The 25,759-nt window shown below is 38.3% G+C and overlaps 1 protein-coding gene across 2 annotated transcripts in view; it reads left to right on the top strand.

Annotated features, from left to right (window-relative positions):
* The window catches only part of MTTP (microsomal triglyceride transfer protein), a 54,564-nt gene extending 29,558 nt beyond the window's left edge, over positions 1-25,006 (top strand). For both annotated transcript variants that reach the window (XM_073805573.1, XM_019926459.3), the window contains 10 exons: positions 2,052-2,220; positions 3,113-3,220; positions 7,666-7,878; positions 10,019-10,230; positions 12,381-12,478; positions 12,582-12,703; positions 14,063-14,290; positions 19,573-19,697; positions 21,959-22,129; positions 23,623-25,006. In XM_073805573.1, the coding sequence (XP_073661674.1) occupies positions 2,052-2,220; positions 3,113-3,220; positions 7,666-7,878; positions 10,019-10,230; positions 12,381-12,478; positions 12,582-12,703; positions 14,063-14,290; positions 19,573-19,697; positions 21,959-22,129; positions 23,623-23,794 (1,618 nt within the window). In that variant the 3' untranslated portion in view covers positions 23,795-25,006. The remainder of the gene's footprint in view (positions 1-2,051; positions 2,221-3,112; positions 3,221-7,665; positions 7,879-10,018; positions 10,231-12,380; positions 12,479-12,581; positions 12,704-14,062; positions 14,291-19,572; positions 19,698-21,958; positions 22,130-23,622) is intronic.
* The last annotated feature ends 753 nt before the right edge of the window (positions 25,007-25,759 follow it).

The raw sequence follows: 25,759 nt of genomic DNA, 5'->3' as shown, positions 1-25,759 counted from the left end.
TTTGTTATTTACTCATCTTGAGGACACTAAAAAAATTGATATGAATTCCATATGACAAACCAAAAGTTAGTTGGGTACTATCTTCAAAAATAAATATTTAAACCAGAAGTTAAATATATGCAAAATCATAAATTCTCAGACTCTGTTTTAATCATAGAACTTAGGAAAAATATATTTTAGAGTGACTTATCTTTTTATCAAAAACAAAAATATGACAAGAATAGTGCAAAAATTAGCTATTTAGAACAGAGATTACACTAAGCCTTAGCCTATTTGTATCCTAAAAATTTTAAGGTGGCAATAATTTGTATGATTGCATGATGTAGTTTCTAAATCAGGTTATTTACGCAATATTGTACCATATCATAGGTAACACACACGTAACGTAGTACGGTAGAAAAGATACTAGGATGCGTTAATATCAGAAGACCTAGTTTTAAATTCTGACTTCCAACAACATACAACCTTTAAGTAGGTCATTTACATTTAGCTTCCCTGAGCCTCACTTTCAACACCTGTAAAATACAGAGAATAATTCCTTCTATTTATTGTAGGATAGTGAAAGTCAGGGTGGTGGAATGTAACATTTCCCGAAGTTTTTATTATGTGTATCTTATAACTTATACAATATTAACAAGTATGCCAAGAGGAAAGGCTTCTGTGAGCAACTGAGTTTGAAAAACACTGGGAGAAACCAAGTTAAACAGTTCTCTGCTACAGAAATATCCAGCGTCTTTAATCTGATAATATTATGTATAAGTTTCCTTAAACATATTCCAAACTTACACGACTTTGAAAATCCCTTTTCTTAAAGCATTTGGTAGGGCTAGTATTGCATGAAAAACACTTTAGGAAACACTGTAATTAAAGACCGTGTACTCCATTCAGAAAAACCTGAGTTCCAATCCTAGCTATATTTTTACCAGCTATGGGACCTTGAACAAACGACTGGATATCTCTGTTTCTTTATATATAAGGGAGAATATTAGTATTAAACTGATAGAGATGTTCAGTGAGGTGATGGTATTAAAACCAGAATATATTTATTGAACATTTACAATGTGCCAAGCACTATTCTAAGTGTTTTACATAGATCATGTAATTTAATCCTCTCAAAAATCCTAAAATAACTACTGTTTTTAGCCCCATGTTACGGATGAAGAAGTTAAAGCAAAAAGAAGTTGCACACCTAAAATTCCTAGTGCAATAATAGACACTTAATAAGTATTACCTCTCTCTCAGTTTGCTTCATTCACTAGGCTTTTTGTTAGGATCAAAATGGTATAGTGCAAGAATATCTTTCTTAAAAAGTATAACATATTAAATACATGTATGGTGTGAATGTGGAATAAAATATATATCAATACATACCTAATATGTTCATTAGTATGGCAACTAGTTTCAGAAATTTTACCATCCCAAGACTCAGCCAACAAAAGATTCTTGATGAGCAGAATATGTAACTAGCACTTTCCTGCAGGAGTTTTGCTCTGCTCACAACTAATCATTGTGGTTGAACTTGAACTATACCATGGTGCTTTTTATTTTTTAAAAAATGAGCAAAAACGTCTCTCTTGGATATAAATGAAAGTTTAAAGAATGTCCCACCTTTCCATTAAATAATACTGCCCTAGTTAAGTTATGTATTTGAGAAATGTATATATTTGCAAAGCTAATTAGAGAAAGAATTGATTTGGGGGACCATAGCTTTTATATATGACCCATACAGAAAAGTTTGAACCTAATTTATAATATTATTTATATGATTTTATTTATAAATCTCCAAATTATATTTGGCTTAGGCTAATACAGTAAAATTAATTTGTATATTCTGATTATACATTGAGGAGAAAGAAGGGAGTTAAGGGAGAGATTTCAAATAAAAGGGGGAAGGGTCTTTGGTGAAAGTCATTCATTTTTCTTTTGTTTAAATAAAAATATTTTCACTTCTTTAGGAAATGTAAACCAATGGGGTCTATGAATGGTAGCGATTCAAAATAATTTCTTAAGCACCCTGAACATTGATATCCATGACCATGCCTTTTTTGTAGACCCCAGCTGGTGGATGCTGTCACCTCTGCTCAGACCCCAGACTCATTAGATGCTATTTTGGACTTTTTGGATTTCAAAAGTGACAGTAGCATTATCCTCCAGGAGAGGTTTCTCTATGCCTGTGGATTTGCCTCCCATCCTGATGAAGAACTCCTGAGAGCCCTCGTTGTAAGTCAAATGGAAACTGCAAAAATAAAGGCTCTGGGCTGCTCTTAGGAATCTAGGCAGTAATTAAATTTGCTAGCATCAGAATACAGGCTGAAATACAGCCTTCTGATTAGTCATATTCAAATTCCTTTGGACTATTTTCTTTCTGTTAATCATTACCTGTACAGTAGATTATTTCACATAGTGTCTTCTTTGTAATTCCTCTAAATAACTTAAACTATACTTTATGGAAATTTAAAGATTGTGTTCACCTATCATATAATGTAACATAGGACAAAATTTCAGAGGGGAGAGGTTTTGATTATGCTTCGAAATTTGATTTTAAAAGATTTGTTTTGACTTCAAAAATCTTCATGGTATTTGATGTACAGTACATTGTATAATGTATAATCTTATACATGTTATATATATATATATATAAGATATAATTCTTCTGATATTAAAAATTATATTGGAAGCAAAAGCTAGAGTTCTCTTGGATCCAAGGTTTAAAAACAAAAAGTGCACTTATTCACTTATGATTTAGGGGAATAGTTCATAATCTTTTTAGAAAATGGGTTTGTTTGAAAAATCTGATACCCATACATAAAATTACCCACACATAAAATTTTACAGATCAATTTTTGGATTCACTGACCCAATGAGCCCAGTCCATAAACCTCTCAGGACTTCACAGACCCATGTTAAAAATACCTGAAAGAACTCTAAGACTTTTCAACCCAAAGCTAGACAGTGAATTTGTAAGTGTCCCCAAAGCAAAATTCAGAGTTTGCAACCTAGGAACATAAAAACAATTTCCTCAGACTTTGGCTACTTTGTTTCTTTACTTAAAATATCCCTTGGAAATGTTTAAATGTTTCGGTAACCTATTTTATCCTTGTTTGGCTAATAGAGTAAGTTCAAAGGTTCCTTTGCGAGCAATGACATCAGAGAATCCGTTATGATCATCATTGGGGCCCTTGTCAGGAAGCTGTGTCAGAATGAAGGCTGCAAACTCAAAGTAAGTGCAAATCCAATCTCATTTATCGTATCTATAGTTCCGGACCAATCTATTTAACATTTACCGTGCTGCCCACCATCGGGGCAGAAATCAAATTTGTATGGTTTTTATGACATCAAAGGACTATGACTTCTTATATTTTTCAATTTCCATAATTATTTGAGTTGGCTGGTTTACTTCAGCAATCATATATCAAATATCTTGGCTAAACACAAAACTCACATATAAAAACATCCATTCAGTAGTATTTAATGAGTGTTTACTCTGTGCTAGGCATTATGCTAATACCTTAATATAAAGATACATAAAACATTCTACCATCCTCAAAGAACTCCTAGTCTGTTTATCAAATGCAAACAGATAAATAATAATATTGAAATATAAAAAGAGTGCTCTGGGGCTTCCCTGGTGGTGCAGTGGTTAAGAATCTGCCTGCCAATGCAGGGGACATGGGTTCGAGCCCTGGTCGGGGAAGATCCCACATGCCCCAGAGCAACTAGGCCCATGCGCCACAACTACTGAGCCTGCGCTCTAGAGCCTGCAAGCCACAACTACTGAGCCCGTGTGCCACAACTACTGAGGCCCACGTGCCTAGAGCCTGTGCTCCGCAACAAGAGAAGCCACTGCAATGAGAAGCACCGCAATGAAGAGTAACCCCCACTAGCCGCAGCTAGAGAAAGCCTACACGCAGCAACAAACACCCAACACAGACAAAAATAAATTAAAAAAAAAAAAAAAAGAGTGCTCTGCAAATACTACAGAAGATGCACCAAACTATTCTGCTTGGGAGTGCTGGGGAAGCTGTCACCAAAATGATAATATCAAATAGCTTAGCCTAGAAGAGGTTTTTAGGTGAAGAGATAGTCTTGTGGAATAAAGGACGTTCTAGGAGAGATACAATAATGTATAAAAAAGCCCAAACTCAAAATGAGCCTTGTATGCTTGAGAACAGTGAGAAATTCTGTGGGGCTAGAGCAAAAAATATGTATGTTTGTGGGGCAGATAGGTGGGAGTGCTGATGAAGGAAAGAAGGGAAGAGAGAAGAGAGGTAGGCTGGATCTCTATTAATGGCAAGCTAAGGAGTCTCGACTTCATTCTGTAGAGAAAAAGGAGAATAATGTGGTTTTTAGGTGGTGAATGACACACGCCGATTTTTTTAACCTAGGAAGAAGCAAAATGGTATATAGACTGGGTGTCAGCTGCATTAGGGCCAGTACGATCTGATCAGAAATGTTTGCAACAACCTGGGCACGAATTAATAAAGGTCTGAATTAACGTAGGTGCTGTACGGTAAGAGAAGGAGACAGATTCAAGAGCCCTTTCGGAGATAGAATCGATAGTATTTAGTGACTGATGGGATGTGGGGAATGAGAAAGAGGTGAGAATCCAGGTGACTGTTAAGCTTCCAGGTTAGGATACTAGATGTATGGTGATGTGAACCACTTAAGCAAAATTTATATAGAACCTGGTTTGGGGGTGGGAGGAGGGTAGAGCTATTAATTTGGCTATGTTTTGGCTATGTTTGAATCCTTTGGGACACCAGGTTGAGTTGCCCAATAGGCAGATGGCCACATCCATCTGTAGCTCAGAAAAGGAGTTAGGACCAGGAATAGAGAGTGACTGAAACCTTAGGAGACAATGGGATTACCCAAGGGAGGCATATAGGGTGAGAAGGAAACAAAACAAAGGATTACATTTAAAGTTCTTCTGATAATGGGACAGCCTAGTTATCACATCTTTAAAGTTACCTTATGAGTCTAGCTGTAAACTATCCATCACTGTCATTCAGTTTTGTTAATGTTTTTGAGCAACTTTTAAAAAAATGCATCTTTGAAGATAATGAGACTTGGCTACCAAATGGACCATAGCAAATGTTCAGATTTTCTTTTCAACTTTCTGCTGTGGAATACTCATCTATCTTTTGCCCATATCAAAGACATCTGGATAGAAAGAAAACGATGTATTCTAAATACACATTTAAGGCATCTGCTGGGCACACAATCCACAATACCTTACTGTGCAGAAGGTACCTGCGAAGCTATCGAGTGCTATAGCCGTTCAGCATTTACTGGCATGAAAGCTACTGCCCTATGACAGTCTAAATGGCAGCTACACAGGTCACAATGAGTACTAAACCTCTATTTCTTTTTTCTATTTGTTTTTCCTTACATTTTGATCTCCCTGTATCCTAATTTCTTTTTTCACCAAATTTATATTTGAAAAAATTCAAACCTATGGAAAAGTTGTAAGAATAGCACAATTCCATTAATATTTGTATACCTGCTTCATCTGGATTTGCCAATTGTTAACGTATTATCATATTTGCATTACCTCATTCTGTTTTATTTCATTTTATATTATTTTGGTTGAACCCTTTGAGAGTAAGTTGCATGCATCTGACATTTTACTCCTAAAGACTTTTACTTCTTATTATTCGAGTGCCATTGCATCTAGGCTCTTATAATGGACAAAATACATATATTTACATTTATTAAATTGCTAGTTCATACTGCTACCTCCAGTTCTACAGGGTTCTTCCTCTCCTTCCGTCATTCTGTAATTATACCTTCCTTCTCCCACAGTGAGAACCCTGGTTCTCAAGAACATTAATATCCTGATTCATTTGCTCAATCCTAAAACATGTACAAAATAATTTTGGAATTGTTACACCAATGTCATTACAAAAACCAAACTGACTTAAATAAAGTTCAAGACTTCATCACAGTCTTTTTGACCTTAGAATATATTTCACTAAAGGTATACAGTCAGAGGACTATGTTCAAACATTGTTTGGATTAATTCTTTTTTATTCTCTTCTGTTTAGTTATGTTATTACTCATTTGCTTCTGTTTGAAATCAATTTTAGCCACCTTTCATCCTTGTTGACTTCATTTTATTTCTTGAACATATGGAATAGTAACATGATTCAAAAGTCAGGACTTTATTTGAAAAGTATTCTCAAAGAGGTCTCATTCCCTTTCCTACTCTTCCACCCATTCTCACCTACCTTTTCTATGTAAGCAGTATCATTAGTTTTAGGTTCTCCTTTCTGTTTCTTTTTGCAACAGTAAGCAGATGTACATACACATTTTATTTCTTTTTTCTTGCACAAAATATAGCCTTATATACACTCTCTTGCATCTTCTTTTTTCCACTTAACAACATACCTTGGAAATCACCCCATACTGGTTCACAGAGATCTTCCTCCTTCCTTTTACAACTGCCTAGTACTCTATTGTGTGTTAAACTGAGGCACAACAGTTTATTCTCCCATGTATGGTCATTAGGTGGTTTCCACTATTTTTACTATTACAAATAATGCTTAAATGAGTAATCTTAGGCACACTTTCTCTTAATTTTGGAGATATAGCTTCAGGGCCAGGGTATTGGATCAAAATGCAGATTTGTTAGATTTTGCCAAATTATCTTCCATGGGAATTGTAGCATGTTATGCTTCCACCTGAATGCCTATTTCCCTGTACGCTCAATAACAATGTATGTTGTCAAACTTTTGTATTTTTAAAGATCAATCTGGTAGTTGAGAAATGGTCTTTCTTTAATTCCATTTGAAGTTTAGCATCTTCATTCTCTTTTGGGGCCTTTTATATCTTCCCTACCCCCCATCTCTCCCATGGTGTGTGTGTGTGTATGTGTGTGTGCACGTGTGTGTGTACCTGCAGCCTGGTTTCAGCGTTTATAAATCCTATAGATGAATTAGATCTTAGGAACCTTTCCTTTACAGATGATACTGAAGCCCCTAAAACATACGTAGCAGCAAAGGTAAAATAAGAACCTAGATGTCCCTATTTCTAATTTGCTTTTCCATTAAACTGTTAACTTGCTAGTTCATAGTTTCTAGGCCAGAAAACTAAAGGGCCTTTTCTGATTAAAGAATATGTTTGAAAAATACATGCTACATAAAAGGCATTCAAGGAATGTTTTTTGAACAGTATGTCAGCATTAATCAAATTTGGAATCAAGTGGAAACAAGCACTTTTTAAACATTTAGAACAAGACCTTACAGTTGAGTGCTAAGTGCTTTCACCGAAGTTGTTACTAAGGAAAAGGTGTGTGCCACCGTTTAGGCACCATCTAACCATTATTTTAGAATTTCAGTGAATGGGCAGTTTTAGGAATAATCGATCACAAGGGAATTTTAAAAATGACTTTATGCATTCAGAATGTGTTTAAAAGTAAATATGCCCATTATTAATTATACTCATTGCTTCTTAATATGTTAATGTATGTATTTTTAAAAAAACAACAACACCACCTTTATCAAGCTTTACTTGTTCATTTTCATTGTGTGCCTCAGTCAGGCAACCAGTGTAAAACTTTCTAAAACCTTAGGCTGTTATCCTGGACACAAGAGTGACGCTGATGTTACCCAAGCTTTGTTTAATATATGGTTATGCATATGTCTGATGTAGAATGTGATTCTTTAGGGAGTGGTAGAAGCCAAGAAGTTAATCTTGGGAGGACTTGAAAAAGCAGAAAAAAAGGAGGACAAAATGATGTACCTGCTGGCTCTGAAGAATGCCCGGCTTCCGGAAGGCATCCCACTCCTTCTGAAGTACGCGGAGACAGGAGAGGGGTCTATCAGCCACCTCGCCACCACCACTCTCCAGAGATATGATGCCCCTTTCATAACTGATGAGGTAAATTCTCCAAGAATGTTTGCAACATTCACAAAAGGAAAAAAGCATGCCTAATCACAAGTCAGATGCAAACTTCTCTGAAATCACCCTATTTTTTTTTCCAAACTAACAATCTCTCTTTCCTGTTAGAAATAACTCTTAAATTGGATTTAAGGCTCTTCTGAAGCAGCCTCACATTTTGAATAGATAATGTCCTATATCCTGAAGCATAAATATTGAAGCACATTCTCTTGTTTTATCACCAAAGGTAATAGATAATGCTAAGATATAGGAAGTCAAGAATGTGAAAGGAAGATAAAGCAAGGGGAGCTGAATCTAAAGCTAAAAGATGAGAAACGGTCAGGCAGAAGAAAGGATATGTGTGTTGGATAGAATACGAGAAAGAAGTGGGAGTCTTTCAAGCAGGGGAAGCATATGGGTGAAGACCCACAAATGGGAAAGAGGGTGGAATATTCCAGGAAAAGAAATAAGTCCAGAATGACTGATACATGAAAAGTTAGGGAAAACATCTCTGCAATATGGTTATGCAGCCTGTACTTGAATGTTTCTGGTGACTAGAAGTTCAATATTTCACAAGACTTCTTCATTATTGGACAACTCACACTGTCCGATTTTTTTGCTCATATCAAGGTGATATCTTCCTTCCCGTGACTAACACTTATTTGTCTTAGTTTGGCTTCCCCTCCGGCAGGAGAATTCTACAAGTATTCGAATAGAGGCAAAGTCCTCTCTCCTTTTGGGTACCAATGCCAGTTCCTTCAGCAATTCCCTGTTAAATATGATTTCAAAATATCTTCCCCAGGATGAATTCTTATTGTCAAGTGGTCTTCTTAAAATTAATATCAAAATTCAATAAAGTACTCCAAATGATAATTAAAAAAAAGAAACAAATTCTTTTCTGAAATATCTTTACTTCCACAAGTTTTAAGATGCTCTTAAATTTTTTGACACTGGAATAACCTGGCTTAAGTACTACCATGTTGGTTCCTACAGCTGCATTTTCAGGAAGCCATCCCAGCTATACATTTTTTTAGGGCAGAGAATGTTTATAAAGTGTAAGATAAACTGCCTGCTGAGAATGATGTTCCCGGTTTGCAACTATGTTTTGTATCACAGTTGATAAGCTGCAAAGTGTGGTAATTAGGGTCATGAGTTTTTGACATAGACAGACCAACATATGGATTCTGGCTCTGTCCCTTCCTAGTTGTTTTTGCTTAGGTGATTCTTAATTCCTATATACCTGACAACAAAGCTCAACATTTGCGGGAGATAGAAAAAGACAGAGGAAAGTAGAACTGAAAGAAATATTTATAAATGCCTAGTACAGAACCCCAAGCACTGCATATTGTTAGGCAATGCTAGTGACCAATGAAATTATTTGTTGCCACAGAATGTAATTATTTTGGCAAATTTTCTTTTGTGTTAATGTTTTGTTAAAAGAAGAAAATCCTCTAATATGACTTATGGACTTTAGATGATAATGATGTATCAATATAGATTCATCAAATGTAACAAATGTACCACTGAGATGCAGGATGTTATACAGGAGGAGGTTGTATGTTGGGGGGAGAGGGGAGGCATGTGGAGCACGAGGTATATAGGAATTCTATACTTTAAGCTTAATTTTGCTGTGAACCTAAAATTGCTCTAAAAATAAAAAGTCTATTAATTAAAAAGAAGAAGGGAAAATTCTGAGGTACCTCATTGTAAGGAAATGTAAGTTCATATAGCCATCTCTCTCCAGAGCCCCTTTGCCATGTGGCAGTAGTGTCTTTGAAAATTCTGTGGTTGTTAGGGAATACCATGATATGCTGCAATAACAAACAAGACTCAAAAATCTCAGCTTCTCATCCACTCTATGGCTAAAGTAGGTAAAAGAAAATGTGGCCCTGAGCTCACTACCATAGTAGAAGAGAGAGAGGAATAAGATACACCAGCTCTTAACTGCGTTGGCCCAGAAGTTACCCGCAGTGATTCCGTTCATGGTCCATTAGCCAGAACTATGACCCCAACATAATTGCAAAAGAATATGGGAAATATTGGAATACATGTCTATTTTATGAGCGTTAACTCTTCCTGCCCGATATCAATTTTAAAAATCTAGATGCGCACTAACTAAGCTTGAACATCTTACGAACAGGTGAAGAAGACTATGAACAGGATATACCACCAGAATCATAAAGTTCATGAAAAGACTGTGCGCACTACTGCAGCTGCCATCATTTTAAATAACAATCCATCCTACATGGAAGTAAAAAACATCCTCCTCTCTATTGGGGAGCTTCCCAAAGAAATGAATAAATACATGCTCGCCATTGTCCAAGACATCCTACGTTTTGAAACGCCTGCAAGGTATGAAGCAGTGCCCCATCTCTGCTTATCCAAGCTTATTTGTATATTGATGTGGTACATGTGTGGCTAATAATAATGGTGTGGTCTTTATGCTGGGTTATGTTGCATAAAACCAGAGAGTTTGCCAAATCTATTTGGAGGGCCAGATTAAACAACTTCACTTTGGCACTGTGATTTGGAACTCTGGGTATGATTTTTTTACTCTAGGTCTCCCGTTCGGTCTGGTAACATCATATTGCCAAATGTTAGCAATGTTTTAAAATCCAACTGTATTTTCAGTAGGACTATTTTTATAACTAGCATCATAAAATGAGGTAGGTTCCCACCAAATGGTCTTTCATCTTAACTTTCCAAATGTTAGGAATCTTTGAAGCCTCATTTATCACAGGTTAAATGAATTTACCATTTGAGTTTAAAACCATAGACAAGACCCATGTTTTAGGACTATTCAAAGTACGAAGTATGGAATCAGCAGACTTCATTGCTCTCAGTTACTCATTGGAATCATCTTCCTTCTAGTTCCCAAGTCTCTTCTCCCAAATTCACTGCTGTCCCTTTTCCTCACTGAAATCAGAGGGCCAGGGAAGGAAGCTCCATTTCCCCTGAGTTACATGCCAAGCACTGCCTTCAGGAAGGATCATGTTTGCGTGTTCCCAGTTGAAAAGGGAAACAGACATGGGGGGAGGGTGGGAAATAGGAGAAAGGAAATGGAAAAAAAGGCAGTAAAGCTCGAAGGAAAGAAACAAGGAGTAAGACTGAAGGGAAAAGAAACAGGAGGAGTAAGTACAGACAAAGGAGCAGGGCAAGTAAGGAAGCAGGGGGAAGCAGATCAGAGATGCAGAAAAGAAACAAATTCTCTCTGCAGCCATGTGTACCTGGTCAAATGCATTTGATTTCTCCTTTTATTGCTTTGCTTTTGTGAGACTCTGTGGGGGAGATCCTGGGTGTATTTGCTGCCATTGTCTTGTGAACCTAGTGATTCAGGGGACAGTAAAGAGGAAGCAGCGGAGTAGAGAGCAGCCTGGGAAACATGAGGAAGCCATCGCGAACAGGGCAGGTCAGATTCTCAAAACTGAAAGCATCAGAGTTGGAAGGGACTTCAGAGGCCCCCTCGCTTGCTATCTCTCTCCAGTGAGGGGGTCTAGTCTCCTGGCAGGTGGTGTCCAGACTTTGCTTGCACCTCTCCAGTGGTGGGAGGGTCACCACCTCTGAGGGAACTTGTGTCATCATTTAGAGACTCTCTCCATTACTGCTTTGCATAACTGAAATCTTCTATTGGCCCAGATTTTATTCCTGAAGCAAAGTGGAAGAGATCTAATCATTCAACCACATGCAGCCCCTTTGAATATTTGAGGACTACTCTTCATCTTTCCTTTTTCAGGCTAAAATCTTATAATCTAGTGATACTGGGCGAAAAACCTATAAGATAACCATTCTTCCTCTCAGTGATGTTCTACCTCAGAACTAGGTCCAGATTTCTTTGGTTGGTTATTTTGATTTCGTTTTTGCTGAGTTGTTATAATTTTATTATTACTGATATGATTAGTGTTAAGTAGTCAGGAATGGAAATATCTCAACACTAATTAGTTAAGTAGATAAAATAGAGGTATGGGGTCAGGTTTAAGACTTACTTTAGAGGAGACTATTGGCTTTTACTGAGATGTTTCTTTAAGTGAAAACTACACAAATATAGAAGAAATTCCTGGGAATTTGCTGTTATATATCATTAGCCAGTGATAACATTAGAGGGTGTAGGAAAACATTTAAAGAAATATTGGGCAACCTCTCCAGTTTGGTACAACTTTCCTTAAAAGTATCTACTATTTAACAATAGAACCACGATGATTCAAAGAACATGTGTTTTCCACTCCTGAGGTGTGTCCATCAGTCAGCTTAAGCCATCTCATAGCTGGCTGAACTCGCCTCGCTGTCATTTTGATACCAAACTGAATTTCAAATATCCGAGGAATGGAGGGGAAAGCCCTCATCCTGATGCTGGTACTCCAGCTGGCGCCTCCCCAGTTTTGGAGTGGCATGAGGAAAATTTGGCCCCCTCTTTTTTTCCACTGAGGATTTGGGTTCTTTCCAAATCTGACCTGGGAAACAGCCATTACCATGAATGTGCAGCTTTTTCCTTTTACGTGTTACAGCAAAATGGTCCGTCGAGTTCTGAAGGAAATGTTTGCTCATAATTATGACCGTTTCTCCAAGAGTGGATCGTCTTCTGCCTATACTGGCTACATAGAACGTACGTAACCCAAAAAGGGGTTCTCCCTCCCTGCTCCGTCCCCTGCTCGGTATTGCTGGAACTGTTGTTAAATTACAGGTTTGTTTTTTTTTTTTGTCCTTAGGTAGTCCCCATTCGGCATCTACTTACAGTCTTGACATTCTTTACTCTGGTTCTGGCATTCTAAGGAGAAGTAACCTGAACATCTTTCAGTACGTTAGGAAAAATCCTCTTCATAGTATTCAGGTATCTCATGTTTCATTAATTTTGCTTATTAAAGTATGTAAGAGGTTAGTGTGCAGTAAAATAAAATATATACTAATGATAACACTATAGAACGCATAAATTAATGGTGGATCTATCATCATCTGCAAGAGGCTGTATGGTTTACAGTCCCAGAGAGAGTTTCAAACATGAACTTGAAAACTTATATGTTTTGAGTCACTGGACTTGCCAAACATCCATAGTTTTTTCAAAGGTACACATAGTCACAAAATTGAAGTCATGCCAGTATTTCTCATGTATGTTTTAAAAACTGTTTTTATCCATAGATATATTCCCTGGAGCTCCAGATATTTAGTTATAGAATATATTTCCTTCTCTTTGTGTTTCTATGAAGAGACTGATTCCCCATAATAAAAGCTTTCATGATAGAATATGGTTCTCCAAAGAGTCAATCTATATTTTTTCAATATTGCTAAGAGAGAAAAGAATAAAGTGTAGGCATTTGACAACTGGCTGACTTCCATCCCTTTAGTTTTACCCCAAATGTGGTGACAATCTCTAAAGGCTTCCTAATTGTGAAATATACTTTCTTTATAGTTTTTATGCATATCAAACTATAGCCTTCTCAATAAGCTCATTTAAGCTTTAAAAACGATGCAATGTATATAAACTTGAGATCTTATCAATATTGTATTACTACACCTTTGGTAGGAATCTAGTTAGGATACTATGCTTTCTGTCCTGAGGAATCACCATCTGTTTTCTGATATGCATTCTGAAATGCCAAATGCCCAGTGGCTAAGGTGCTGGGTGTGGAGGACAGAGAATCTGTAGGATTCCTGTGTGTGGCAGAGATCAGGATGTGAGGCTCCTCATAGCATTCATCATCTTTTCTTTTACTGGAGAAAGTTTTATGTGGAAAGGTGTGAGTCATGGCTTAGAGAGTTCCACATCCTCTCATAGGGCAGACTGTCCCAACACTTCTCCGCCTCTTTTTAGGGGCTCTACAAGATAGCCGATCCACCATGTACGACAGTTCTGCAGAGACTGAGTCTCTAGGATGACGCCATTAAATGGAAAGCTCATGGTCATTGCAGTCAGACAGAAGGGGTTTGAGAATTACCTCTGCCATTTGAGCTTTTTTTTTGGCCTCATCTGCAAAATGGATACAAATCATATGAACCCCAAAGGGTGGCTGTGAGGAGTAAATGAAGAAAACGAACTCATATTCAGGCCTGGAGTTGTTTTTGTTTTGTTTTTGCCTAGCAACTGCAAATGTTTGAGTTTTTGACCCCTGGGAAAGTTCTAGTTGCCAGCTCATCATCACGTACAGAACAGGCATGGAGCTAGTGTCATGAATGCTATATCCATTTTCTCTAGGTGGTCATTGAAGCCCAAGGACTGGAGACCTTAATTGCAGCCACTCCCGATGAAGGAGAGGAGAACCTTGACTCCTATGCTGGCTTGTCAGCCCTCCTCTTTGATGTTCAGCTCAGACCTGTCACTTTTTTCAACGGATACAGTGATTTGATGGCCAAAATGCTGTCAGCAACTAGCGACCCTATGAGTGTGGTGAAAGGACTTATTCTGCTAATAGATCATTCCCAGGTAATTCATTCTGCAACTGTTTACTGAATGTACCAGGCATGCTTTAAATGTACTCCATGCTTGGAGGATACAAGACAAAGTTCCACCTACCTTGGAACTCACATTCAAAGCATTTGAACCTCTTGGTATTATTGCCCTTTCTCTTTTTCTCTTTTGCTACAGGTAAATGTGTTTTCTTTTGTCTGTATTATCTGATTAAGTCATCTTTTCACTGTTGAGGCAAAAGAAGAAGTACTCAACATGAGTATAATATAATGTCATTTATATCTCCATAGAACTAAAAGGTGGGGGTGGGGGGTAACCGATGTGAACAGAGACAAGAAATTATGGAGAAAATAACCTAGGATTCAACAGAGAAGAGATGGCCTTATCTCTTCACTTGGCTTTCCTGGGCACAAGGGCTTAGATGATATTTTTTTCTGAAGGCAAGAGCTAAACTACATGGCTTCATAGTTACTGATGACATTTGTCACGACAACAATGGTAAGATCCAAATAGTGCATCATCCCTGCCAAATTCGTAGAGACACAAGCAACCACTGACACCAACCACACGTTTAATGGAGACCCTGCCCCAAATTCTCATGTTCACAGAGCTTACAAAGGTTCACTCATTGTTAAAGGGTAGGATTACTTTCATTCACTTGACCTGCATTCTTCAGAATAGTTTTCAGTTTGCTTCACCCCTAAATCTTACATTACTGTACTAAGGTACGACAATACTATATTCTGTGTGGTAAGATTTAGGTGACCAGGTGACTGTGAGATGGGAGTGGGCTGCCTCATGGAATTTTTTGAGAAACAGAAAAGGGTTAATCTGAATAACCTTTGAGTTTGAGTGTTTGATGCTTAAAATTTTTTTCTTTAATGGCTTGACATTTCCTGCCTTACTAAGCATAGCAATATAAAAATGGAATATTTGCTAAAAAAGGATCTTATGGGAACTCCTTAAAGTGATCACTTGCACTCTGATTTATAATTATTAAATTAAAATTTATAGACTATAGGACTTGCTTGGGAAGTTTGCTTTTGTGGTTTAATAAATTCGTAAGTAATAGCCTAGTTTTGACTTTGCCTTCACTACTTACTTTCTGTGTGTTCTTGGGCGGTTACTTAACAGCTTTAAACCAGGATTTGCTACTCATAAAGTGAGGCATCTGGAACAGATGATTCACAGTTTTTATCAGCTTTGTTCTTTGCCGGATAATTTGAGGATCTTGATTTGTTGGATTCTGGTTATGAAATCATAGATTTTAAGATCTGGGAGTGACCTTAAATATCAGATTTACTAAAACTCCACCAGAACATCATTGGTTGAAACTAGATGCTAATTCCCTATCTTTATTATTCCTCATAACAGTTCAGGATAGCTGTATATAACAAAAGAAGCCAGTTTGGGGTAGCTTAACCAAATCGTTTGATTTTTATCATGTTACAAGTATTTGGAAGTAGGTAATCCAGGATTGATATGGAAACCCTAAGATATTGTTAGGATCCAGACTCGTTTTCCTCAGGTTGGCCATCTTTACTTGTGGTTTTCAACCTCATGCTTGTCACCTCATGACTATCACATGGCTGCTGCACCTCCAGCACTAACTCTCATTCCAGGAAGGAAGAGAGAAGGGTAAGGTGCAGCAGAGTCTGAGACTCTTTTTCAAGAACTGTCCTGCAAGTACTATTTCTACAAAAGATAAGCATCTACAAAAAGAAGTCCTTTTTTATTGACCCAAACTATGCCATATGGATATCTCTAGCTGCAAGAGAAGCTAGTAAATATAGTTTTTCAATGGTTGTATTGACACTCTGAACAAAACTGTGTTTCTGTTAATATGAATGAAAAGAAGGACAACCAGCAATGCGTTTCATGCCCCTTAATCCTCAAAGTCACAGAAGAAAAATTGTTCTCAAATTATATTATAATTTTATACTGCAGTTTTCCATTGAAGTATTACCTCTGGAGAGATGTATTCTTAATGAAAGAATCTGTGAAGAAGGCATAAGAGTGCTGAGAAAGTAGTCCACATTTTAAGATGCAGGAATAATAACAGTTCAGTACCACCTGTACGTACTCACCTACCCAACAGCAATGCCTAATAGTCTGAATGGGGGTATAAATCTTGATGCAAAGATAAGTAATAACCTAGGTCAGCGTTGGCAAACTTTTATGTAAAGGGCAGAAAGTAAATAGTTCAGGCTCTGTGAGACATATGGTCTCTGTTGAACTACTCAACTCTGCCATTGTAGAGTGAAAATAGCCATAAGTGATATATTAACATATGAGCGTGGCAGTGTTCCAATAAAGTTTTATTTACAAAAATAGCCAGTGGGCGAGATTTGCCTGCGGGCCATAGTTTGCCAACCCCTGATCTAGATTTATCTTGCATGATTTTTGTCTTCATTAAGCTAGGGCACTGCAGGCATATTCTAAGAGAAAGGTCTTCCCTTAGTTATTGAACATAGCCCAATGCCAGTGTAATTTAGATTGGAGTATTTGGCAGATCTGAGTTTATTATACAAATATACTGTTTGAGTCTCCCTGGCTCTGCAGAGCACTCCAGTAATGCCATCCTAGCTTCAGAGGCACATACCACTCTAGGTCAAGTGCTGACATTGAAGGAAATGTTGGCAGCGGATGACCGGTCACAAACGCCAGGGCAGATGGAATTACTCTGTGCTTACTCTCTCGCTCTCTTTTTGCAGCTAACTGGATTACTCTTCAGAGAAGGATGTCTGATAAAGTCAGATTAACAGGGGGATCCTCTTTAGCCAGCAAAGAACATATTTTCCTGAATGGGAGCAATGGGATGAGTTGTCAAAATATCAGTGTCTGAGCTGTAAGAAACACCTTCAGGCCCAAAAGTAAAAGATCAAAGGGGTCACATTAGCTACAAATACAAAGCTCTTCTGGTTCATAAACAAGGATTTAAATAAATATGTCCTCTTGGTGACACAAGGACATAAGCCTATGCTTTATCTTGTTTGCAATATTTCTCAGAACAGGCTTCCTTGCACACTAGGAGACAAATGACAGTTATGATTTCCTGCTAGCTATGCATGTATGGTAGTAGAAAAGTCTCCCCACGAGAGACAGTCTGGGTAATCATTCTAGCTCCACATGCAGCCTCCAAGCCTAATTTTTCTTTTCAGTCTTCAGATATAATGCCCACCATGGAAGATTTGTATGAGAATTAAATGAGATAAAAAATGTAGAGCTTTGGGGGCACAGTAGGTGCTCAAAAGCTGTTAGTTCTACTTATTTGACACCCCTCAAAAATTAGAACCACTGCACTATGTGGTTTAGTCCCTTTCATGAAGGAAAGAGTGGTTTGTCCTTCTACAGGGGTCAGTGGTCTGTCCTTCTATTGCGGGGGGGGGGGGCAAACAAATTCCTCTGTGACTATGCATAAGAATTCTTCCACGATCCCTTTGCAGGAGAGAAGTGGAATATTCCCGGAAAGCCAAGGCACTCCTCAAAACCCACACTGCAGTGGAAATGCTCTCTCTCCACAAAAGGCACCTTGTTTAATAGCTGTGAAATGTTCTTTTCCATGGCAGTTGGTGTGTTTTGACATCCACGTAATGTATGGCCAGTGGGAAGGCTAAAGTCCACATCACAGACCTCTGCCAAGTTAGGGGGACTAAGAAGATTATAGTTTTCAAATGGGGAATAGAGAATATGATCCAAATAAGGAAGTACTTTTGAGGCAGGGCATACAATAGGGCCAATTTGGAAACAATGACAGTAACAGTGCAAGTGCAGAACTCACATCTTGTTTCTGCAGCTCATGGGCATAGGTTACAATTGGGACATGATTGTCGTGGTTTTCTCAGGATAATTTGTCTTCCTTCATATCAGTTATGATGCCTGAGGTAACCCCTGCATCCCACCACCACCACATTTTGTTCTGGACCTAATGTAGCAGTAAGTATCCTTAGGGCTGTCTCCTAATACGGCCCGAGCTCTGTGTTGAGAATCTCATGCTTTCGTCCAAGTGTCTTTGAGACTGAAGGTAGTTTCATGCCACAGTCAGACTTTTCTAGTAAACCAAGTTCTACAATTGAGATTTCTCGCCACATTTTTTTGAAAGTTGGAGAAAATTCAGGGAGATCAATGATCAACACAGTACTTTCTAGGAAGTGAAATTGCGGCATTAATAGTTGGTGAAAGCATGGCTTATTTGGTCTGAATAGGGCAGTTACATAAAGAAGTGAGTCACGCTGCCAGTTGCTGTGGACCTAAGATCTTTGGAGGAATATCAAAATTAAAGGTACTGAGCCTTTTTCCCAGAACCGTTATCATTTCAAACACTGTCCCAAGGCAATCTGATTCCAATCCAGCTGGAGAATTTTTCAGCCAACATCACCCCATCTAATGTACATAGAATTGCAAGACTTAAAGGGTAAATGCTGGCAAACAGCATAAAACAATGGTTTCCAGACAACTACAAAATTACTGAGGACGGACTATGTTCGTAAACGAGTACTGTCCCTCTGGAATATGCCGTGGAGTTCATGTTGGTCCTTTTTGTTATTTTGGTGTCATTCCAAATGTCAAACAATAGTGTATTATGGCTTAGTTAAGTCGCCTTGCCTTACTTTCCTAGCTTTCCTTTCCTAGGCAATTCCTGGAACTTGTATACTGCACCGGCAGTTTTGATCCTGCCTTTCATTTACCAGCAGGATGCAGTTTACTATATTTGACACAGAAGTGGTAAAGGACTTCAAGAGATCATCTATCCCAAAGCCTCACCCTCCACTCCAAAGCCACACTGGATTTCTGACGGATATGCTTTCATTTTGCCTAGTCTTGTGGTTCTCAAATTTAGGTGCAACAGAAGCACATGAGGGCTTATTAAAACACAGAGTTCTGGGCACCACCCTCAGAGTTTCTAATTCAATAGGTATGGGGCTTCCGTTCCTAACAAGTTCCCTGGATGCTCATGTTATTTGTCAGGGAACCACACTTTGAGAACCATTGCCCCTCCCAAAGTGAGGCAAAGATTGAAAGAAAGCACCCTTGTCAATTGACACTTCACTTCTTTAGTATTGTAATTGACTAAATAATTTAGCAAATCAATAATCTACTTCCGTGATCAAGGTTAGGATGTGTTTCCAAGCCTAGAGAAAGACTTCAATGTTAACACAACTCAAATGGTATTACCTACAGCCGGAGGTTGAATGTGCCTTTGGAAAGGGGGCTGGCTACGTTGTGCCCCTCCCCCTTCCCTCCTCCTTCTTCTAATTCTTCTTCTTCTCACTGTTATTCTATATTTTTGTTTCTAGGAGCTTCAGCTGCAATCTGGACTGAAGGCAAATATGGATGTGCAGGGTGGTCTGGCTATTGATATTTCAGGTTCAATGGAATTTAGCCTGTGGTATCGTGAGTCTAAGACGCGAGTGAAAAATCGGTAAGCATATGTAAAGAACCACAGAGATAAAGTTTTTTAAAAATTTTATTGAAATATAGTTGATTTGCAATGTTGAGTTAATTTCTGCTGTGCAGCAAAGTGATTCAGTTATACATATATATAGTTCTTTTCCGTATTCTTTTCCATTATGGTTTATCACAAGATATTGAATATACTGTGCTATGCAGTAGGACCTTGTTGTTTATCCATTCTCTATATAATCGTTTGCATCTGCTAATCCCAGACTCCCAGTCCACCCCTCCCCCACCCCCTCTCCCTCTTGGCAACCACAAGTCTGTTCTCTATATGCAGAGAGATGTTTTCGGAATTGTTTAACTTTCCGACTTCTTGAAATCTGTGCTTTCTGTTTGTAATCATTAAATCGTAGAGTAGGGAGTAACCATGGGAAGTCATTCTTTCCATAGCGTCTTATGAGCAGCTAGGTACCTAATATGACTCAGCCAAGGATCTCTTCACTTTTAAAGACATCCACGGGCAGCTTGCACAGTGGATGAGACGTTCATCTTCTCTTGGTAGTTGACAATGCTGTCAGAAGACTTTACTTTTAAGCAATTCTTTTTAGCTTATACCTCTCATTGGGATTTAAAATCTTTCCTCTTTTGCTGTCTTCAGTGGAGAAAAATAAAAAGATGATCACTTTTGTGAGAATCTAAGTCTTAAACATTGAGTCCTTAAGTGTTTCTATTAGTGTTCATTTTTCTAAACAGGATTTTCTCCGCTCTTTTAGTTTTTCTAATTGACCCATCAGATCAAATGAAAGTGTTTTATTTTGAACTTAAAACAATGTCTTTGAACCAATGTGATTGAACTTAAAACAATGTCTTTGAACCAATGTGATAATCAAAAGAATTATTCTTCTGTTTGTTGTAATACTGAAGAAAAGAACACGAAAATGCAATTGATTTTTACTTTTTGGATATTTAAAAATACAGTGGGGCAGAGGTGAGATAGGAGTGCTAAAATTAGATTTTTAGTTTATTTTGAACAATGGATGAAGGAATTGAGAAAAATCAAAAGGTGGCACATTTAACATGAAAGGTGACCCTCTGTTACTAAAAGGAACCAAAGAATGAGAAATGGGAGAGGCTTTCAGAGTGATAAGCAATATAATTTAGGGCTTCCCACTGCATCAGTCATCTTGGTCATCTTTTTGATGTATTTTCTAGACAGAAGTTTACCCAAATTAAACTGAACTGAATTATTTTCAGAAGGAAATCAACAACAGCTACAACAAAAATTTCTGGCTTTTTAAAAGAGACACGGTATCCCTAAGTGTCTGCCAGTGTCCACATTGTAGCCAATTCATCTTCAATTTTCCATTTGTTCATTTAAAAAATATCTCTTAAGCCTTTGTTGAGTGTAAGATATTAGAAGGTATTCAGGGATTTAATGAATTCAGGGAAAAGGATTCAGGGATTTAAATGATACCACCTCTGACCTACTTTTGCACTGGCAATAGCAGCAGGTGTGCTGTGAGAAGCGCAGCAAAAATTAGTAGCCTATTAAAAGAGCACGAACGTACAGCTCTGATTTCATCTAAAGTCTACAATTAAATTAGAGTAGTCCTAGAGGTAAGCCTTCTACTAGGATTGTTTATCCTCTTCATTTTCATCCAAGCCTCTATCCTAGTCAATCCAATCTGTCTAGGTGATCACTGGAGAACCTATGATATCTGTCCTTTCTGGGGCACCCAATATACATGCTGTAGGAATGGTTCTTTGTGATACTGTATTTTTCAAATATCTTGGCAACCATAGACTTCTGTCATCAGAGACCCTTTGGAGAAAGTAATGAAATGGAATTAAGGTAGCTACATAGAAGCCAACAGAGAGATAGTTACCAAGAAAATTGTTGTAAACATCAACTGTCTTCTGGGTGAGCTTATACTTTGTTTTAAGATAACACAGGTATTTCTGACTTCCTGATAGGACCAGGTCCCAGGCATGTTTTCATCATGGCTCTTGGTATGCCCATACCAAACATTAATGCCTGATAGACATTTCATTCCCACATCTAGAATTGAAGGCTGGGGGAGGACTCAGGAGTAGGGCAAAACTTCACTGCCCAATTGCTGGGACAAACCAGTTCCTGGTTACCGACAGACTTCTAAGCACATTTAGGTCACCTATTAGTCCCTTAAGTGTTTCTTTCCAGTTATCAGCATGAGAAATTCAGACCCTGTGGTCTGTTAGTTCAGCACAGTTAAATGTGATTAACAGCTTATTTTGTTCAATTCTTAGGGTAACTGTGGTAATAACTGGTGACATCACAGTGGACTCCTCTTTTGTGAAAACTGGCCTGGAAGTTGGTGTGGAAACAGAAGCAAGCTTGGAGTTTATCTCCACGGTGCAGTTTTCTCAGTACCCCTTCTTAGTGTGCCTGCAGATGGACAAGGATGGAATTCCGTACAGGTAAGAAGCAGTGCTTATGGAATGTTCCAGGGCCAGCCCCAGTTCACCAGGAACTTGCACCCAGTTTTGAGCATTCCGTTACAGAAATTAAAGGAAAATGGTAAAAACCCAGTGAAACATGACTTTTCTTTAAATGAGTAAAAGAATAATTGATAAGACTAAAAAAAAAAGTTAGTTTCTAGGATACCAAGAAACTGTAATGACTAGTTCATTTGATTCTGGAGATAATATCATATTCTAGCCCAGAAATAATTTATCAAGGCAACAAAGGGATTTGATTTACCGTAAGAATTGCCACACAGTTTCAGCAAAAGCACGAGATGCATATTTACTATCAGCTATCTTCACAGTTGTCTCTTGGACAGAAAGTTCAAGACAGAACATGTGACGATCATTTACCCTGGTTTAAGAGCCCAAATGCATCACAATTTTTAGGTAATCCATACAACAGCAACTTGACCTGGTTTAAGTTTTGGCTCAAGCTTAAGATTTTGGGATTTTGAATTTAAAAAAAAAAAAAAAAGCCTTTTAGTAGAGTACTTAGTGTCCCAGAAACTAAATATATAACGGTCCATGTAGTTTTCCCAACACCTTATCCACTCTAGAGCTTTTCATTTACACTGTGCCCTTTGAATTTTGTAACAATTATTCTAATAATACTATAGTGAGGAAGTAGGATGCTTCGGGTCTAGGGAGCACTGACTTTTCTGTAGTGGGTGTAGAGGTCGCCTTGACATGCACGCTTAACCATGAAGGGAATCTGTATACTTAAAACAGAGAACCATGTTTTACATTATCTCCTTTGATAAGTAGGGCAGAGTTAAGCACCTTCTTTCTTTATTTTTTTAATTTCATGATCCATGTAAGGAATGCTAGATGATGTAAGTACAAATATGAACAGGTTATGTTTTTACAGAAGAAAAGATTGTAGATTATAGTACATTAAGCTGTTGCTAATTTATTAACCTATGTCTAGAATAAACCTCCATTAATACATTTTAGAAAGTCAACCTTCCAATGGTCAAAATGCAGTGACCAGCAGCCCAGGCACAAGGCTAACTGGTTAGGTTCCACATTTCACTTGGGCCAGGGCTCTGGGGATGTTTCCCTGTCAGCATTCTCAGCTTAACTCCAGTTGGATTTGCTCCTTTCTCAAAAGGGGAATGCTCCAGAGGTGGGGCTCCTGGAATGAGGGTGGGGGACATAGCAAGGCCTGCAAAGCTTAGCAGCCTCTGCAGAAAGCTGCGAGACATTTGGTCCTTCATTCCAGAAGAATGAGTAACAGCACTCCCGTATCCCAGGAGTGTGAAGAGAAACGCGAAGAAAACAATCACCCCATTCGTGGGAACGAAAGCTAGTCGTCTTTGGTACTCACATCCTTTCTCAAATCACTTTGAAACAGAAGCTTCAAGTGTTCACTCAATAACTTGGCTCTGACGGGGGTGGGGTGACTTTAATATGTGTGTAATTTTGTTATTATTGTTATTATGCAGGCAATTTGAGACAAAGTATGAAAGGCTGTCCACAGGCAGAGGTTATGTCTCTCGGAAGAGAAAAGAAAGCCTAGTAGCGGGATCTGAATTCCCGCTGCACCAAGAGAACTCTGAGATGTGCAAGGTGGTGTTTCCTCCTCAACCAGAGAGTAGTTCCAGCAGTTGGTTTTGAAACTGATGGGGCTGTTTCACTGGAATCCATCTCCCCGGAAGGGACACGATGTGACGTGCCTAAGTACTTGCTCTCTGAGAGCACAGTGTTTACATATTTACCTGTATTTAAGAGCTTTTGTAAAAAGCAGTGAAAAACCTCACATAATTAAGCTTGGGCCTGAATCATTCAGTACTACCTACAGTGTCATTTTGAGCCAACCTATGTGACACTTTTAGTAGCATTCTTAGTTTTATTGTATCTCTCTCAAATCACATTTAGTACTATGAAAATAGTTCTTCCCTAAGAAGAAACTATTGTTTGTAAAAAATAAGACACACAGACACACATTCAGGAGAGCACAATTTTGTTTCAACAATTTTCAATCAATGTATATGAAGCCCTTGGTAGAACCTTACACAGCTTGTTTCTATGAAACATGCCCAATCAGGAAAAAACAGACCTTTTTTTCTTGGAGAGGGGAGCATGGAGGAAAGGGATAAGACTTTTAATGGCCTTTGGCAGCCATCTTCAGGAATTAATATTTATCTCTTCTGTTAGTTTTATTGAGTATTGAGGTAGGAGGCACACAGAATGAACACATACCATCTCTCCTTTCTGCTGGCCATGTAGTCAGATCGCTAGAAGAAAGCTAGTGAGTCCTCTGCCTTCTGCCTTACAAAAATGCCGGACTCAGCATATCAGAATTAGAAATATTAATTTCAGGAACTCCATTAGATTTTTTCTTGTGCTGTATCTCTTTGAGACTATAATGTGGTTCACTGTCCTTTATAAGGGACATCCTCAAATATTCATCATTTTATTTTTCACTCAACTGTTTTGTGGTGGAAGTCCCAGTCTGTTGGACTGCAGTCTACAAAAGCCAGAATGGCCGAGAGAATTTAATAATGCTTTGAGAACCTGATGGATTTGGACTTCTAAAAAATGAAATCAAGAAAAGAGTGTCTCTATTTGTACAAATTAAAAGAGCCACGTTAACCATTTTCAAATATTTACTGACAAAACAGATACATGTTTTGATAGCGACAGGCCCAAAACAGATAACAGGTGCTCACTTGTCCATTAAACACACACACACACACATGCACACATACTCACACACACATGCACACACACACGGGAAGTTTAGCTAGCCCGCCACTAGTTGTAAATTTAAAATGATGTGTGATGAAATAAATATGTGGAATTCCTATTGAATTGCTTTTGTCTTCCGTATTTCTCTGTTCCTGCCACTTTCTGAGCCCAGACACATATACAGCTAAGCTTCTGAAGCTCTATAGAACAGGCCAGATGCTCTAATAGGTGGTCAGAGCCCTTTGGAAAATACGCTATTGAAAATAGCAGCAGAAGCAGTCAGAAGCTCTTAAGGACCGGCAAGCTTAAAAACAAGCTCTAAGCCCAGTTTATATAAAGCTCTGGACCTGCACACGTATTGTTATGTTATTGAGAAGAGAAAAAGGAATAAAAACAGGAGGGTTTCGGGGGTGCTCTTGGTGGTGGTGGCATTGGCCTTGGAGGAAGCGCTCTGTAGAGATACTCATGCTGCCGCAAAAGCAAGTTGATCCAGGGCACTGAGCTTGAAGATGCTGTGGGCTAAGGAACCTCACCCATGTGACACTTAGTAAATCACAGCTGCTTCTGGGATAATGACTTACTTAGTACGTAAAATAAGAGCTTACTTAAGAGTGATGACTGCAGGGTCATGGCTATTGCTGTTATGCCATTTCCCAACTGCTTGTCTGCCTGGCTGAGTCAAATATGGCCACTTATTTGGAGAATGGATGGTACCTACCAACTCTAACATGCTCCAAAGAAAAAAGAAACCTGAAGCATAGAACAAACATTAACTCCTTTCTAGATAAATGAGACAAATTTAAGAGGAGTAAGGTGATAGTTCACCTTTTATATGACATATTGGAACCAGAAAGACTTACTTGGCATCCTTATTGTTGACCTGTTTCAAAC

The sequence above is a fragment of the Tursiops truncatus genome, chromosome 5 (genome assembly GCF_011762595.2).
Source record: "Tursiops truncatus isolate mTurTru1 chromosome 5, mTurTru1.mat.Y, whole genome shotgun sequence".
In the NCBI taxonomy this organism is placed as follows: domain Eukaryota; kingdom Metazoa; phylum Chordata; class Mammalia; order Artiodactyla; family Delphinidae; genus Tursiops; species Tursiops truncatus.
This window is presented reverse-complemented; position numbering and strand designations above follow the sequence as displayed.